The sequence below is a fragment of the Stomoxys calcitrans genome, chromosome 2 (assembly GCF_963082655.1).
Source record: "Stomoxys calcitrans chromosome 2, idStoCalc2.1, whole genome shotgun sequence".
Lineage (NCBI taxonomy): Eukaryota > Metazoa > Arthropoda > Insecta > Diptera > Muscidae > Stomoxys > Stomoxys calcitrans.
In genome coordinates, this window is record NC_081553.1 from 215,089,237 (window position 1) to 215,106,792 (window position 17,556).

General features: G+C 39.5%; 2 protein-coding genes across 4 annotated transcripts in view; one reads left to right on the forward strand and one right to left on the reverse strand.

Moving 5' to 3' along the window:
* Window positions 1-3,477: 3,477 nt before the first annotated feature.
* LOC106081104 (protein TAPT1 homolog) lies at window positions 3,478-13,356 on the reverse strand. Its single transcript, XM_013242834.2, has 4 exons — window positions 13,067-13,356; window positions 12,369-12,964; window positions 10,601-12,095; window positions 3,478-3,667 (listed from the first exon to the last, which is right to left on the reverse strand). Exons 1-3 carry the CDS (start codon window positions 13,251-13,253, stop codon window positions 10,719-10,721), a joined length of 2,160 nt encoding a protein of 719 aa, XP_013098288.2. The 5' UTR covers window positions 13,254-13,356; the 3' UTR covers window positions 3,478-3,667; window positions 10,601-10,718.
* A 2,319-nt stretch (window positions 13,357-15,675) lies between these two features.
* LOC106081103 (spermine oxidase) overlaps window positions 15,676-17,556 on the forward strand; it is a 55,680-nt gene continuing 53,799 nt past the window's right edge. The window contains exons 1-2 of one of the 3 annotated variants that reach the window (XM_013242831.2): window positions 15,676-15,901; window positions 16,170-16,793. In XM_013242831.2, coding sequence (XP_013098285.1) covers window positions 16,551-16,793 — 243 coding nt within the window. In that variant the 5' untranslated portion in view covers window positions 15,676-15,901; window positions 16,170-16,550. The remainder of the gene's footprint in view (window positions 15,902-16,169; window positions 16,794-17,556) is intronic. The other 2 variants (XM_013242833.2, XM_013242832.2) reach the window with 2 other exon arrangements.

Sequence of the window (17,556 nt, forward strand, 5' to 3'; positions counted from 1 at the left end):
ACTGGCGTGTCCCGAAGAGAGTGGAAGCGGGGTCGTGTGGTGAAGGTGTTGAAGGCAATGATGTTTCTTTATATGTTACCTGATTTCTTGTATATCTTACCTGATTTCTTGTTGTTGTTGTAGCAGTTTGTTGTGTTCTATCTTTCGTCTGCTTGATTCTGTTGAGTGGCAAGATTCAGGAACTCTGCGACTAAGATGGGATGGAATCTCGGTCTGAGTCGAGTGGGTCAGGCTGGGCAGTTAAACAGGTGACTTATATCGTGCTCTCCCTGGTTACAATCAGGACATACATCTTGCACGTCTGCATCAATCCTTGCTCTGTAGGTGTTGAGGCGGCTGCATCTGCTGGAATGTAATTGAGCCAGAACTACTCTGGTTTGCCGGGGGAGGTCAATTTCTTCAGGTGCAATGGGAGGTGGTCGTTCTCCAAGAACTACATTTACCCGGTAGCCATATACCACATCTGTTACCATGTCTGCATGAATGTTGTCTAGACCTGCTTGATCTAGAGGTTCTCTCTTGTAGCGCTGAACCTCACGCTCTATATCATGTAGATCTACCTTAAGGCTTCTGAGCGGTGGGTATCTAGCCACAAGATGATGATTTGGATGGTCTCTGCGATAATAGCTCAAAAGGTATTGCACTGGTAGGATCTTTGTCTCCTGATGGAGGTGGTCTACATGAGAACTGAGCAGACAGCCCGTCGCAGTTCGGACGGCAGCATTCTGACAGATCTGAACATTATTCCACTGCATGTCAGAAAGTTGACGAGACCACACTGGGGCTGCATAACTTACCACAGAACGGCCAATTGCTTTGTACGTGGTCAACAAGATTTCTTTGTCTGCACCCCAAGTGCTGCCAGCAAGTAAATTGAGGACCATGTTTCTATTTTGACTTTATCGCAAATTGCTGTGGCATGTGGGGAGAATGTGTAAGAGCTGTCAAATGTGACGCCAAGTATTTTGGGACACTTGATGGTCGGAATCATTTCAATCAGTTGTTGTTGTTGTTGTTGTTGTTGTAGCAGTGTATTGTACACTGAGACTGCAGCCCTTGCCGATGAAGGACTTCATCGGGTCAATCCGGTACGTACAACCGGCTGCCTTGGGATTGATTTCAATCAGTATTCACCTCACGCGTATTTGTAGTGAACAATACGGCTGAAGATTTGGTGGCAGTTATCTTCAGATTTCTTGCAGCGAAATATGAGATATGTTCGTTGAGGCAGACGTTCAACCTATCGCAAATGTCAACAATGGGTGGGAGGCCTGATGTCATGATCGTACAATCGTCCGCATATGATACGATCTCTATGCCCTCTGGAGGGGGTGGAATGGCTCTCCTTCTAGCCCTCTCACTCTCGGGATGCACAATAAGTTGACGGTTGAATAACCTGGCGCACCTCTTCGGATCAGTCATGGTTACGTCGCTTAAAGTGACTGAGGTCCTGTCGTCCCGTCTATCGGTGTTCGAGAATGACTTAACAGTAGATCACAACTTGCCGGTACCTAAGTTACATTGTTCCAGTTCACTGAAGCGGCGATTGGTGTACTCTCTGAAGCCAACCCAATCAGCCTTCTTTTGATTGATAAACGTTCGGTGCTCAGAGGTTATGAAGTCGGGTGGTGGGTCGATGGTGAGCATTATGGAGAGGTGGTCTGACCCCAATGAGATGACGGCTTGCCGGGTTACGTCACTCAGGAAATCAGGGGATATAATGGAAAAGTGTGGCCAGCTGCTACGCCTCCTCGTAATCCTAGTGGGAGCATCCTCATTCACCGTGCATAACGTGGAGCCTTCAATCTGCTTTGCCAAAGCTATGCCCCGCTAGTCGTTACCTAGGGGAGAATACCATGAAACGTGATGTGCATTCTGGTAATAGAACCAGACAATTATGGCCAGACACTAGCCCACTTATATGGGACTTGTAAGCTTAGCCATTAACTTGGTCACAACTACCTACCGGCGGTATCCTGGCAGTATCGGACTTGACTGCTATCCACATCGGGGCTGCGGAGTCGAGTTTTTGAGGCCGGAGTCGAAGTCAGAGTCGGACTTTTGGAGTTGAGCAGGCCAGCCCCAACTCCGAAGCTCTCCCCAACTACGGCTTAATACTCCGACTCCGACTTAGACTCCTCCCGCGGCCGGAGTTGAGGGCTCGACTCCGCAGCCCAGATCCCCATGCACTCCATGTTGGGTCACTAGCGCCGGGCGCAGGCGAGATGGGTCTATACTGCACGGAATGGTTTAACACGAGGCCCAATCACGCACCTCTTTTCCTTAAGCGATCCTTACGTAGCATATTGTATCCATGACAACTGTGCAAGCTGCAGGGAGTGGTCAGCTTTGTCTCCTGGTTCCTTCCAACCAATATGTACTCAATTACCTTGCTGTATGAAAATATTTACAACACACTTTAATTTGTCACTTCTTATTGTATTATTAAAAAAAAATCCAATTTTTATTTATGTTAATCATAAGCTCTATATGAGCACAGCATGAAAAAAAATCGTTTGAGTCATGATATAACAATTCTAAATATATAATCTATATATTTTGTATAAATATAATTTAAACAAAAACTAAAATAAATTAAACAACATGCACTTAAACCAAAATAAATATAGGTATTCCATATATTTATATATAAATTAATTATATATATACATACAGTAGGTATGTAAGTTACATAATATGTATTTAAGTTCAATTCTTTGTTTAACATTGGGGTTTCTTTTTTTGTCATATAAATATATATATATATTGTTTAGTATGAAGATTTTTGTAGCATTTCTTGTTTTTTTTTATTTCTTTGAATAAGGCAATGTGATTTGTGATTGTACATAAATACTAAAAAAAAAACACAAACTAATATTAAGTTTTTGAAACTTTGCAACCGAAAACATACGCAAAACCCAAAATGCTATAATAATATCTATCTAGCTTCTCTTATTTCTTTTGAGCAAAGTTTAATTTAAATTGCGTGTGGGTATAGGATAACACAATTTTGAAGAAGTGAAATTGAAATTGAAACTATTTTACAATAGATAACAAACTGTTATAGAAGTAGAATTTATGGCTAAAAAGTGTCATAGTGAGAGATATTTGGCTTATAATTTAATTTTTAGTAAGAAAAATATGATAAGGATATATGGCAGGTCATTGGAGGCCATCATTCTAGTATCCCTGATGTTATCGATGCAACATAAATACCAATAATTGTAGATAAATTTCAAGCATTTGTCTTACTAGGGTTGCCCAAAAAGTAATTGCGGATTTTTTAAAAGAAAGAACTTAGAATGAACTTTAATCAAATATACTTTTTTTACACTTTTTTTCTAAAGCAAGCTAAAAGTAACAGCTGATAACTGACAGAAGAAAGAATGCAATTACAGAGTCACAAGCTGTGAAAAAATTTGTCAACGCCGACTATATGAAAAATCCGCAATTACTTTTTGGGCAACCCAATATATAACACCATAACAAATGGCATTGAAATCCATTGTTAAATATAAGCTGATTTTTTGTTTTCAAATGTAATCGTATCCCTTGAAAGTTAATGCACTCATGTGCTACCTTTGTATGTATATCCTTAGTATAGTTCTTTCCAGTATATCCTAAGAGCGGTTGAGTTGTTGCAAGTTAGCAAACTGCACTTGGCATTCTAAAATAAAAATCAAAATGATGGTTAATAAAGAAACATCAAGTAAAAAGGCATTTAGTTCGGCCTGGCCGAACTTTGGATACCCTCCACCTCGGGTATATATGTCAACCCCCCTTCGCCACAATTCGGTGAAAATTGGATAACTTATGCACCCGAATTTGAAACGTGGTCTCATAAATATAAATGACTGTTCAATTTTGTAGAACAAACTATTGGTCTTTTTAGCTTCTATATCCAAATATAAACCGATCCGAACCATATAGGACACGGATGTCGAAAAGCCTAACATAAGTTACTGCATCAAATTTCAATGAAATCGAATAATAAATAAGCTTTTTATAGGGCCAAGATTTTAAATCGAGAGATCGTTCTATGTGGCACCTATAACCAATTCTGGACAGATCTGTATCAAATTAAACAAGGAGATAATAATCATCCTATTTTATTATATTGGGCTGCCCAAAAAGTAATTGCGGATTTTTTAAAAAAAAGTAAATGCATTTTTAATAAAACTTAGAATGAACTTTAATCAAATATACTTTTTTTACACTTTTTTCTAAAGCAAGCTAAAAGTAACAGCTGATAACTGACAGAAGAATGAATGCAATTACAGAGTCACAAGCTGTGAAAAAATTTGTCAACGCCGACTATATGAAAAATCCGCAATTACTTTTTGGGCAACCCAATTACTCCACTACTATATCCGCAGTTATATTTTAATCGGGTAATAAATAAAGTTTCATAAGCTTCAGACCGATATGACGAATATCGGTCTATATGACAACTATATCTAAATACAGACCGATCTGAACCATGAACGGATGTTGGAAGTCCTAAAACCACTCACTGTTTCAAATTTCAGCGAAATTGGATAAAAAATAAAGCTTTTATGGACTTAAGACCCTTTATCGGGAAATCGGTCTATATGGCAGCTATATCCAAATATAGTCCAATCTAAACCATATTTAGGAAAGATGTCGGTAGGCTTAAAATAACCCACTGTTCCAAATTTCAGCGAAATCGGGTAATAAATAAAGCCATTATGAGCTTCAGATCCCTTATCGGGAGGTCGGTCTATATGACAACTATATCTAAATACAGTCCGATCTTAATCATAATTGGGTCGGATGGCGGTTGGCTTAAAACAACTCACTGATTAAAGTTTCAGCGAAATTGGGTAATAAATGCAGCTTTTAAGGGGTTCCAGACCCTTAAACGGCAGATCGGTCTATATGGCAGCTATATCTAAATATAGTTGTAACATATATAGGGCGGATGTCGAGAGGCTTAAAACAACTCACTATTTCAATTTTCAGTGAAATCGGATAAAAAATGAAGCTTTTATGGGCTGTAGAGTTTTTATCGCTGATCGGTCTATATGGCAGTTATATCTAAATATAGTCAGATCTGAACCATATAAAAATAGATTATTGGGAGGCTCAAAACAACTCACTGTTGCAAATTTCAGCGAAATCGGGTAATAAATAAAGCTTTTATGGGCTTCAGACCCCTTATCGGCTGATCGGTCTATATGGCAGCTATACCTAAATATAGTCTGATCTGAACCATATTTGGGTCCGATATTGGGAGGCCTAAAACTACTCGCTGTTTCAAATTTCAGCAAAATCGGTTAAAAAATAAAGCTTTAATGGGCTTCTGACCCTTTATCGGCAGATTGGTCTATATGCCAGATATATCTAAACATAGTCCGATCTGAACCATATTCGGGTCAGATGTTGGAAGTCCTAAAACTACTCCCTGTTTTAAATTTCAGCGAAATCGGATAAAAATAAAGCTTTATGGGCTTAAGACCCGTTATCGGGAGATCGGTCTATATGGCAGCTATATCCAAATATAGTCCAATCTGAACCATATTTAGGACAGATGTCGGGAGGCTTAAAATATCCCACTGTTTCAAATTTCAGCGAAATCGGGTAATAAATAAAGCTATTATGAGCTTCAGACCCGTTATCGGGAGATCGGTCCATATGGCAGCTATATCCAAACATAGTCCAATCTGAACCATATTCGCGTCGAATGTCGGGAGGCTTAAAACAAATCACTGTTTCAAGTTTCAGCGAAATCGGATAAAAAATAAACCTTTTATGAGCTTAAGACCCGTTATCGGGAGATCGGTCTATATGGCAGCTATATCCTGAACCATATTTAGGGCAGATGTCGGGAGGCTTAAAACAACTCACTGCTTTAAATTTCAGGAAAATCGGGTAAATAATAAAGCTTTTATGGGTTTCAGACCCTCTATCGGCAGATCGGCCTATATGACAGCGAAATAAGATAAAAAATGCAGCTTCAATGGATTTCAGAGCCTAAATCGGAAGATCGGTCTATATGGCAGCTATATCCAAATATGGTCAGATTTCGTCCGTTCAAGAAAACAACATGCGTGTAGCAAAAAGACGTATCAGTGCCAAATTTCAGCTCAGCATCTCAACTTTTCAAAACTGTAGAGAGATTACTATGGACGGACGGACAGACGCACGGACATCGTTAAACCGCCTTAGAATTTTACGACGATCCGAAATTTATTTACTTTGTGGGGTCGGAAATGGATATTGCGATGTGTTGCAAACAGAATGACTTATGAATATACCCCCTATTCTATGGTGGTGGGTATATAGGAACACCTTATTTCAACCAGCTTATAAAAATAGTAATATGGGTTGCCCAAAAAGTAATTGCGGATTTTTTAAAAGAGAGTAAATGCATTTTTAATAAATCTTAGAATGAACTTTAATCAAATATACTTTTTTTAAACTTTTTTTCTAAAGCAAGCTAAAGGTAACAGCTGATAACTGACAGAAGAAAGAATGCAATTACAGAGTCACAAGCTGTGAAAAAAATTGTCAACGCCGACTATATGAAAAATCCGCAATTACTTTTTGGGCAACCCATAATACTTGCTTCTGATGATTTTTCTTGGTTAAAAATGAAATCGCCATAAAGGAAACGAGTCAAACCCTTCTAGTAACAACACACTTTTTGCTGACTTTTTAAATGTTTTTTTGCTATACTATTCTTTGAATAGAAAGCATTAAACAATGGTCTAAAGCCGGACAATATCCTACAATAGAATCTCAATAGTAATAAAACCAAAAAAATAATGAATGTATTATAAACATTAAAATTTAGTATCACCTCCTTTTTGAAAAATTACATCTTTCAACCGCTTCTGCATAGATTCTACCAATTTACGAGTAGATTATTATGATATGTTACCCCATTCCTGCATCAGAGCTAGTTTTAGATCATTTTTGTTCGAAACTTGGTGTTGGCGGACATTTTCATCTAAAATCAAAAATTTTCAATTATATTAAGATGTGGTAATTGTGGCGGTGGTGCCATTAGAGAGGGCGGTTTCATATATACCATGTCTGCACAATTCCAGATTTCTGCTACGGGTTCGTGTCTCGATAAAATCGGAAGTCATTTCGTATTCCAATAAACTTGACTTCGAAATATAAATGTTGCCCAAAAAGTAATTGCGGATTTTTAAAAAGAAAGTAAATGCATTTTTAATAAAACTTAGAATGGAATTTAATCAAATATACTTTTTTTACACTTTTTTCTAAAGCAAGCTAAAAGTAACAGCTGATAACTGACAGAAGAAAGAATGCAATTACAGAGTCACAAGCTGTGAAAAAATTTGTCAACGCCGACTATATGAAAAATCCGCAATTACTTTTTGGGCAACCCATAATACTTGCTTCTGATGATTTTTCTTGGTTAAAAATGAAATCGCCATAAAGGAAACGAGTCAAACCCTTCTAGTAACAACACACTTTTTGCTGACTTTTTAAATGTTTTTTTGCTATACTATTCTTTGAATAGAAAGCATTAAACAATGGTCTAAAACCGGACAGTTGTGCCATCAGAGAGGGCGGTTTCATATAAACCATGTCTGCACAATTCCAGATTTCTGTTGCGGATTCGTGTCCTGATAAAATCGGAAGTCATTTCGAATTCCCAATTTTTCTGAACTTTGCAATAAACTTGACTTCATAAATGTATTAACATTTGTCTATAGTAATCTCAATAAATTCTAGGCTGTCAACACCATTCGCAGGCCAAAACCATTAAAGACTTAACGGGCCCAAACCACTAAGGCCTAAACAGAAGTTGAAAATTATTTAACTTTTTTGCGTTGCTATTGTAGGATTTGTGTGCAGAGTTCGAAAACGACGCTCAAAAACAAAGCTCAACGCGTTCATTCAGTTTCGGACTTAACGCTGCCACCTCCACGCTTAACCATAGCCCTAAGATTTTTGTTTTCTAGCTCCGTATTTGCCTAAAGCCATACATATGTCTGACCATCAGAGCCAAAAATTTTAAATGTTGACTCGTCTGCAAATATCACATTCTCCAAAAACGTGAAATCTTTGGAAATATGTTCCGATGTGAACTTAAGTCTGGCTTCTTGGGTTTCCTTAGAAATGAAGGGTTTTTTTTCTAGCGACTCTAATATTAAAGTCATGGTTCCGAAGCACTTAACAGACTGGTTCTGCACTGCAGTCTTTATTTAATTCATTTTTAACCTGTGCAGCAATTTTTGGTGCAGACAATCTTGTATTTTTTTTTTTTAATTTTTTCTAACGTTCATCAGAATTGTTAAATATTTTGTTCGGCTCCTATCCGCCATTACCGTGGATCCCATTTTCAGGAATAAACCTTGTTATTATACTCTGAACTGTGGAGTCACTTAAGTAAACAATTTCAGCGTTTGGTCGAGAAAATCCCTTTTTATAGCGATTCAAGACCAATTCTCGCTGTTCAGTGGTAACGCGTCTTTCCTTGATTAAAAAAGAGGCATCAGAATCGCTTGCCTAGAAACAATACTAAATAATCACAAGATATTTTCATTTACAGGTAGTGGCAGTTGCCCAACAACAAAATATTGATTGCACTATCTGTCAAAATCAGTGATTAGAGCAGTTCTGATTTTGTGTATGTGTTTTTTCGTTGTGTGTGTGTGTCATGGTTCTTAACTATAATACACACACACAACCAGTACTCGCTGACAGATAGTGCACTTCGCTAGAAAAATGGTATTCAGCTGTTTACGGTACACTACCTAGTAATTATGTCATGAATAATCAGCCAAGATTATTGACAATATGTCAACGAACTCACGCCAGGGATGGACAAGTCAGTACTTTAGTACTTTTTTCAATATTGTTTCCACTCGAGGAGTACCGTAGCACCCGCGCAACCGATATAGTACCTTTTCAAGCCCTACAAACCAATCATAAAAGTTTGTCAGGTGAACGCAGACTTAATGGGCTATGTGTATGTCCGACTGTCACATTTGCCTTATGCGGATAATTTGGGGATTATAATGGGCAATATTAGTTTATATTTAGTCTCTTTATTGACTAATGGCGCCTCTAGAAAGCTTTAGGAGCGTAGAGTGGGCCTTGACGCTTGTCTCCCAGTTTCTATATGAGACTCGTGATTTCCTTCCAAAATTTAGATATCATATAGTAGCGATCGGTCTATATATTTGTTTGGAGGTTTTTGGGGTAAGGCGTTCAAAATTTGTGTTTTTGGACTTTTAACAATGTAATACATATTTGCCAATAAACATTCTATTAAGGAACAAGTGGAAACTTCTCGCATACATATCTATGAGTGCTTTTCGATTCAATGATAGGGGATGTCCTTTTTATTGCCGAGTGGAATATCCCATACCTCTGATTGGCTCCGGTGCTGTATAATCTGTAAGACAGAAGTTTTCCTGAGAAATATGATTGATTTCTGTAATGGCTTTCATTTCCGTTCCGTAGAAAAATCGATCATTAAGCTTGTATAGAGATAAAACTTTGTTGATGGTATCAACGCTCAGAACGCTCTGTACACACAGGTAATAAGCCTCCAGAGTAGTAAAAGCCCCCGGTTCTGATTGAATACCTGGCAAGGTCACAAGGCAGAAAGTTGAAAACAGACCGGAATATCTCCTGAGAATGTTCAACATGTTTTTTATGGATGTATGGAATAAACAAAGGCTGACGCTCATAAGCAAGGGTAAGTGTGGTTTCATATCCCCGCCCTAATACGGGCCACTATGTATGATGGATACGGCGTACAAACTTTTGGTGCGACTCGTAATATCGTCTTCAGGATGCCATTATTGAGGGAGTTGGACTCTCAATGAGACGATATGGCTTCCGGGGAGGAATCTCCAAGATCGAAGCCGGCTAGGTAAAGGAACCACTACTCTAGGCCTATTTTTCTCTTGACCACGCTGGATGTTAAGAGCGTACCTGATGAAAATAATGAGAAGTTACCCGCATGGTAGGGTACATATCTTTAACTCTCAGGATGGTAAGTGTATTTATATTTACATCAGCCCGGCACGGGAAAGCTGTGAGCACCGCACAGGCTGGAACATTGAGGTCCGATTTATGAGGTATTCATTGTTGTAATGAGAAGCTTAGCTGCGAGCTAACGGGCGCATCCATAGGTTGCGGATAGGGGAATGCTTTATAAGGAGTAGCTGCAACGGCAGTAGCGGACAATCAGCGGTATCGATCGGAGAGTCTCAGTGAGAGGCCGAGCGGCACCGATTCTTGCTCAAATACTGAGTGTCTATGATGCTCGATAAGACAAGGCTGGTTTTTGGGGCCTTTTAATAACCAACGGCAACCTTGTTCCCGCGGCGATCGGTCCTTTGAACCGGAACGAGCTTACTCACATACAGGAGATTGACGAGGATCGCCCCCTTCACATAAAAATGTGGTTACAACAATAACATTTACATCAGGAGTGGCGCAAAGCCCCTTATTCGGACCGTATCTCTAGAATAGGACCACTTAAAATTGTTTCTGTTGTTCTCGTCAGTATTCGAATCCAGGAATTCAGCGTACCAATAAAAATACACCCTCAATTATGCTCTTTACCATATTCTCAGGAACATACCTTAATTTGTGCTTCCAAATGTCCAAGTGACAACAACAACTCATCCCTTGATGGAAAATTTCTTTTAGCGGGTTATTTATAGGATTTGCCAAACGTAAATCTCGCTCTCTCGCTACAACTACGCCTGATGATGGGCCGCCGATGTTGATGATTGACTCGATTCCGAAGAGCAACCGCCATTACCAACTATGCTTTGCATACTCGGTTCGGATTCGGATCGTTTGTGAGTGCGTCGCATAAGACGTGTAGGCTGCACACTGCTGGCCTTGGCCGAAATGCTAGATGTGGGTGTGGTATTCACACTGGAGGGCTGTTGTAAATCCGGTTCACTACGTGCTAAGGCCTCTTCTACAAAACCAGTTGTAGTAGTGGTATTGGTGTCCAAAACATTTTCATTTAGACACACATCGTCTAGATCAACATCACTGTTGGAAAACAAAGCTGTAGCACCAAGTTCCAAAGAACTTTTGACATCCAATTCAATGTCGTTATGTGTAATATTGAGCATGGTACCCTTCGAGGAAATAGGTGAAGTTGTGATAATAGCAGATTTATTTAAAACGCCAGGAGCACTATGGCAAGCAGCATTGTTGGAATTATTTTTACTATTTGTAGACTGTTTAGGTGTGGAATTTGTCGAGGACATGGTTGATGACAAGTCTATTGTTATGGATCTCTGCAGAGGAAAATGAGCACTCAAGCCGCTAGGTGTAGAAGGATGTGTGGGCGAAGTAGCCATATCAGAGCGAGGTCTATTTGGCGCTGGGGATCCTGGCAAGTTTGTCCCCGTCGACATACCAGCCATTGAAGTGGCTTTAGTTGGTGGATTACCCACCGGTGGTACATTTGTCATGGAACTTGGAGTTGATGAGCTACATTTCTCATCTTGATGCTCCTTCATTAGCTTGCAGGCCTTGCCCAAGGCGCAAATGGTCAAACAAATTCTCAGGCCCAAGGCAAATGCATAGGCCAATGAAAATAGAATCCAAGCTGCTAAATTGTCAAACGATACCGCCGAATAAATGGCCTTAATCAAGACCACAGCCAAGGGGAAGGGTATGAAACCCATGCGTCGGGCCACCAAATCTGAATGATCGGAAAATGCATGCTTTTGACGTGTCTGGGTCATATCGTAGGCCAGACTTGTTGTGTATTCACGATAAATGCATTCTGGCAGCTCATTGAAACGCGTAATGAAGGCATGTTTGATCCAATCGATTAAGATCTCGGTTATTAGCACTGAGAAGCAATCGGGTAACATCACACAGAATTGGGTAATGCTCCAATCGAACTCCTTCATGGTTTGTATCATAACAATGAAGAGCAGAACCGATAGATGAAACCTTTCACGTACATCACTACACGTCAGCTGGAAGAGATTATTCTTATCGAATTTTTTGAATACGGAACCTTTGAGCTCAACGAAATTATTGGAAATCATGATGGTCAATAGGCCTTTGTTGTTTGAATTGACTGCAACGTTTAGGGTGGTAGCCTAAAAGAAAAGCAAATTGAGAAATTAGGCATATGGGACAACTTGGGAAGAAGCAAGATGTGTGGCAAGAAGTATGTTCTAAGCTGTTGCCCAACAAGCACCCCAATCGCCGACCAGGAGTAAATCTCCTCGAATAACCACCAAAGATCGGCTATACACATTTTTCTATTGGCTTTTTTTTGTTCATATCCATTTCCCAAAGGAAAATTGGTTAAACATTTTCGAAAAATCTTGATAGGGTGTTTTACTTTCATTGATTCTCTTTCTACTCACCTGAAACATTATCAGGAAACTATGTAACACCACATAGATCAAAGTAAACAATATATGTGTCAGCAATCCAAAGTGTTCCCTTTTAGAAGTCTTCGGCTCTGTGGCTGTCCAAAATAAGGCGTCTATGGTGTCTTGACCAAAAGCCGACAGCAAGCGATCACCCACCTCCAACATGTTGTAAAATAAATATAATTTTATAATCGATTGACTCTTGATGATATGATACACCCGATTAGTGTCCACGGAAAGCATTAGCAATGTGACCGTTATCCAAATTGACCCTTTCAGCAAATCACATATCTCAGCCGGTGTCAATAGGCGCTGGGTTCTTCTTCTCAAGCCCAAACAACTTGCAATGGGCCGGGTTACCATACCCCAAACGGCCAACGCAAATCGTACCGGCAAAAATGTGTGTATGTACAGAAATGAGTCGGCACACTGCATTATGCCATACACCATGAAGCGTTCCAGATCACGGGGTATACGCATAAACGAATAGATTTTCTTGCGACGGGCGGTATAACGTTCCTCATCGTGCTCCAGCAGATAACCACGGGTCATTTCCAATTTGAAAAAGTCCATGAACGAGGGGCACTCTGTGGTCGATCAAAAAGAGAAAAATTTCTTTCGTGAAAAGCCTAAGGAAATCGGCAGCCAACTGAAACTCTTAACAGGTTTCTTCTGTAAATGCTACTTACCCCTTTCCTCAGGCTTTTTCTTCTCCTTACTTGATTTTGCATCATTTTCGTGTTTGTTACCAACACTCCCACTAGCTCGCACAACACCTTCCAAAAGGGCATCTGTTTCATCGTGCTGCAGTTCATCTATGCGATTCGTTGAGAACTGTGACGGATCTCCACGAAACCGTAACTTCTTCGAAGCCATTCTAAATTTTTTCTAATCTGTAAGCAATCCTCCTAATTTGTTGCATTTGGAATAAAGTGTTTTGCTTTTGTTTGCTTATATTTTCTTATTACAAGTGGTGCCGTTATCGGTTATCGATAACAAGTTGAATCTGTCATATCCAGGCCAAATAAAATGAAAAAACGTCGTCAAATACACAACAGCTGACAAATGTTTTGGCCATAGTTATACGGTGTTTACATCAGAAGGAAAAATTTGGTACTTAATTTGCGCCTCTGGCGCAATTTTTATCACCATAAAGGCCAAAACATGGTTAACTTTAGGATTAGTCCGCGAAGTAGTTTAGCTTGTAATTCAGTTTTGTAATTCACTTTTGTAGTTCAGCTTTATCTTTCGCGAGTAATTCAGTAATTAAACTTGCCTTGTAATTCCGATCTTTAAGGTTAACTGGTATTTCAATTTTCGGATTAGCTCGTAATTTAGCGTAAGATTAGGATGTAATTTAGTTCATTAACATTAGTTGGTAATTTAGCTTTGAAATTAGCTTGTTAATTAGTTCTTCACGATTAGTTTTTAAAAAAGTTGTCTTTTTTTATTTTTTCTTTCAATAAAGTATACAGAACGGATTGCTTTGGGCATTTACATTCTTTTTACTATTTAAACTTCTCCTTAAAAAAAAAAAAAAAACAAAAAATGCCAATCATTGTGATTCTTAGGGTATAATAGCACCCGCTGTTATTCTTCTTCTTATTTCAAAATCACAACACTGGACTTTACACTTAGTTATTTTTTCGGCTCGTTTAGACTCAATCCTGTTCAACTTCGGCTTGCTGCACAGTCAAAAGAAAAGGAACTATTTTCCTTCTTGGGCCAGTTGACTGCGTTGTCATTTGTCCCATCATGGCGCACTTCGCTGCCAGAACTTCCTCTGATGAGCCAAATGACAACATAAAACAAACTGTCCTACTGTCAGACAGGGATCGTGTTGCATGAATAAGCAGATGACTACGTTCGGCAATTGACCGCTAGATGGCGCTTTAAGCGGCACTGATCTTATTTGTGTGCGTGTGTGTACGCGTGTGCGTACATGAGCAAAAAATATATGAGAAAGAAGACAACAACAAGGAGAATGCAAACTAAAATCTGTCATCTTAATACCGTCAAACCTGGCCGGCTGTTGGCAGATTTTCGCGTAAGACCATCTTTTTGAATCCGCCTTGGTAGGAGGGTATACAAATTAAAATGTGAAAAAGGAACAAAAATTTTAAAATCCAAACAAAATAAGTGACTGAAGGCCTGGTTATTTTCTCGCAAATGTAGAACAAATGTATCGTCAGTTTAAAGAGGCAATTATTCTTATTAGAAAACGTAGCACTTGACAATTCAAACAAAACGATGTTTAACAAAAAACGACTTGAAGGTGAGGGAGGGTCTGACGTCGGAGTACAACTACTCCTTCCTGTCTATCCACGGTCTCCTGTCTATCCTGTAGAATACGAGTGGTTTTCCTCCTTGTCCTTGCGTGACTTCTTATTAAGGTTTCGCGTTGTAGCATTCAACGCTAATGCCCACAGATTGACCCCACGTTCCCTTGATTTCCGCTCCTTGAATTTATAATCGCCGAGTCGTTGAACCCCGCTCCTTTTCCGGGTCGTACTAGAGTACTAATAAGGTCTCGATTCCCGACATCCCCGAGAGTTTGACCGTGAACCCACCGAGAGGGGCCCTCCGAGATAGAGTAGTTACCAAGGTCTCTATCACCAACCTCAGGACATCCCAGAAAGAACGCCTACCCAGTTGTCTCGGAAGCCTGGATCAACGCCTTACAGATTTGTTCTATATTTTTCTCCTTAAAATAAGTAGTCTTAAGTCATCTCATACCAATAAAGATTAAGTTTAAAACCAGCCCTCTCTCGTCTTTCTCTTTCAGTCTCATAATCAATAAATTTCTGTGACGAATCCTCTGCCCCGGGGAGCTTACACCGGCGCTAAGGGAAACCTGTCGTTACAGGTGGTGGGTATAAAAATGAAATGAGAATAGTAGTTTCCTAAACTTACATTTTTGGTTTTAAAATTTTTTCAAACTTCAAATTTTATCAGCTGACGCGAAGACGGAACGTAAAGCATTGTGTTTACTGAATTCCACTTTCCGGTTATTGTCGACAGACGTTCAGTAATCGTTTGCATGTGTTTTCACTAAGCAAAACAAAACAGCTGACACGTTTTCCTACGTTTACGAAAGCATAATCAGGCCTTTAACCTTCTTAATTCTACCATATTTTTACCCACAGTGCTATGCTATACGCTATTTACGCCTCACTAACTCACTAATTAATGAGAAAACAACAATCAGCTGTTTAGTCTTGTTTTTCTCTGGCTAGCTGTACGAATGTGGACCATAGAAAATGTCAAAAAATTGTTGTTGTCTCATAACTTTTCGGATATACTAGCAGACAGGAACGTCGGATGTCGCAATGTCGTTTTCGTGTTGTCGATTTTTTTAATTACATAAAATATTATCAAACGCGATACGATACGCCCCTAAACAATTTCTTATCATTAGAAAATCAAGAAAAAAAAATAAGAAAAAGTTGCTGTTTATGTGTGGTAAAAGTTTTGCCGGTTGGTTGGGTTGATGTGGTCTGTCAATCGTCTGTCTTTTAAGTTACGTGAATGATAAATTTGCCTAGGCCTGTGCCCATCATAGCACACAAAAGTGATGGGGGCGATTGAGTAAACCAAAACAAAAAAGCCAAAACTTGTGACCACAAGAGGCACTGGCTGGCGGCAGAGTCAGACTTGACTTGCGCATATGAGCTCCGTTCCACAGAAACACGCCACAGTGGAGAGACGAATGCAAAGAAACGAAGCGGAGGCAACATAAAAATATTTTGACATTAATGATGTGGATCTGCTTTTTGGGTTTTTCTTTTACAGAGTAGAGAAGAAATAATACCACAAGTAACCAAAGGAAAACTGAAAATGTTGAAAACGATTGCAACCACAAGAAAAAGTGAAATTATAGAAAACAAAAATAATTACAGTCATTAATGTAGAAATATCCAACAAAAAGAAAATATTATTTGTGTGCGTGAAAACTTCAGTTTGTGGATTGCCTTGAAGAAAATCTGGCAAAGTTTTTATGTCTCGATGCAGTGGAAAAGAAGCTAAAAGCAGCAAGAAGTGTTCCTACGGGTTTTATAACATCCATAAAATACCTAATTCGTGGTAGTGCGTGTGTGTTTTTGCTGTGTTCTATAAGGGAAATTTTCGAAAAAATTTTCTTTTTCCTAACAGTGTCCTTAGGTGTTGTTAAAGATGGGCGAGACAACTCCTCACACACCAGCCCCTTCACCAACCGATGAGCATGCGGCTGCCATGGAAGCAGCAGCGGCCAATGCTCAGCCCACAAATTTCAAAGTTATCATCATTGGAGCGGGCATGGCTGGCCTGTCCGCTGCCAATCATCTTATACAAAACGGCTGTGATAGCTTTTGCTTGCTGGAGGCCCGTAACCGCATCGGTGGAAGAATTGTTTCCATACCTTTGGCCCAACAGAAGGTATGAAAAAAAAGCCCTTACGCATATATTTTCTTTATAGTAGGACTTATGTAAGACAAACGAGAATTTGGGTTTTCGTCGTGTCTTTTTTTTCTGCCTTCTCCTTCGAGGCTATGGTGCAGTAGACAAAAAAAAAAACACAAAAGGATGTATGATGGGGCTTAGGAGACAATAATTGCCACAACGAGGATTCGTAGATATGGGGAGACCGTTATAAACCAAGAATTGAGGATGAGCAAAACTTTTAGAATAATTTTTTCGAAATTGCGATGCAATGAGACAGACGGCCGAAACTCATTTTTGGATTTTTTGGGGCTGTCATAAATAGTTTGAAATAAAAATGCCCCTGGCCATACATATATCCATACAAATCAGGTCATTTGTCGTTCCCATGGTTCTTTGGTGATTCTTTGTACCGCATGAAGTCCCCATGAAGAAACATCATTCTCATCATGAGTATTTTTTTCTTTTTTTAGCGTTAGTCCGTTTCGTGACTGAAAAGAACCATGACCCTTATGCTCTTATGTTTACCAGAACAACCTGCATTGTCGGTAGATGTCACTGAGGTGTAACGTATGTGATCTGGCTGAAGAACCATACGGTGGTATAATCATACTGCCTACGTTGTAAGTGATGTGCAAATGTAGTCAGAAGGGGGTCAAAAGTATCGTCGGACTATGTTACCCCTCATGCCATTTGACGATGCTATTGCAGCCAGTTGTGTGACCCGGATTGACCCATTTAATCATACTGCCTACGTTGT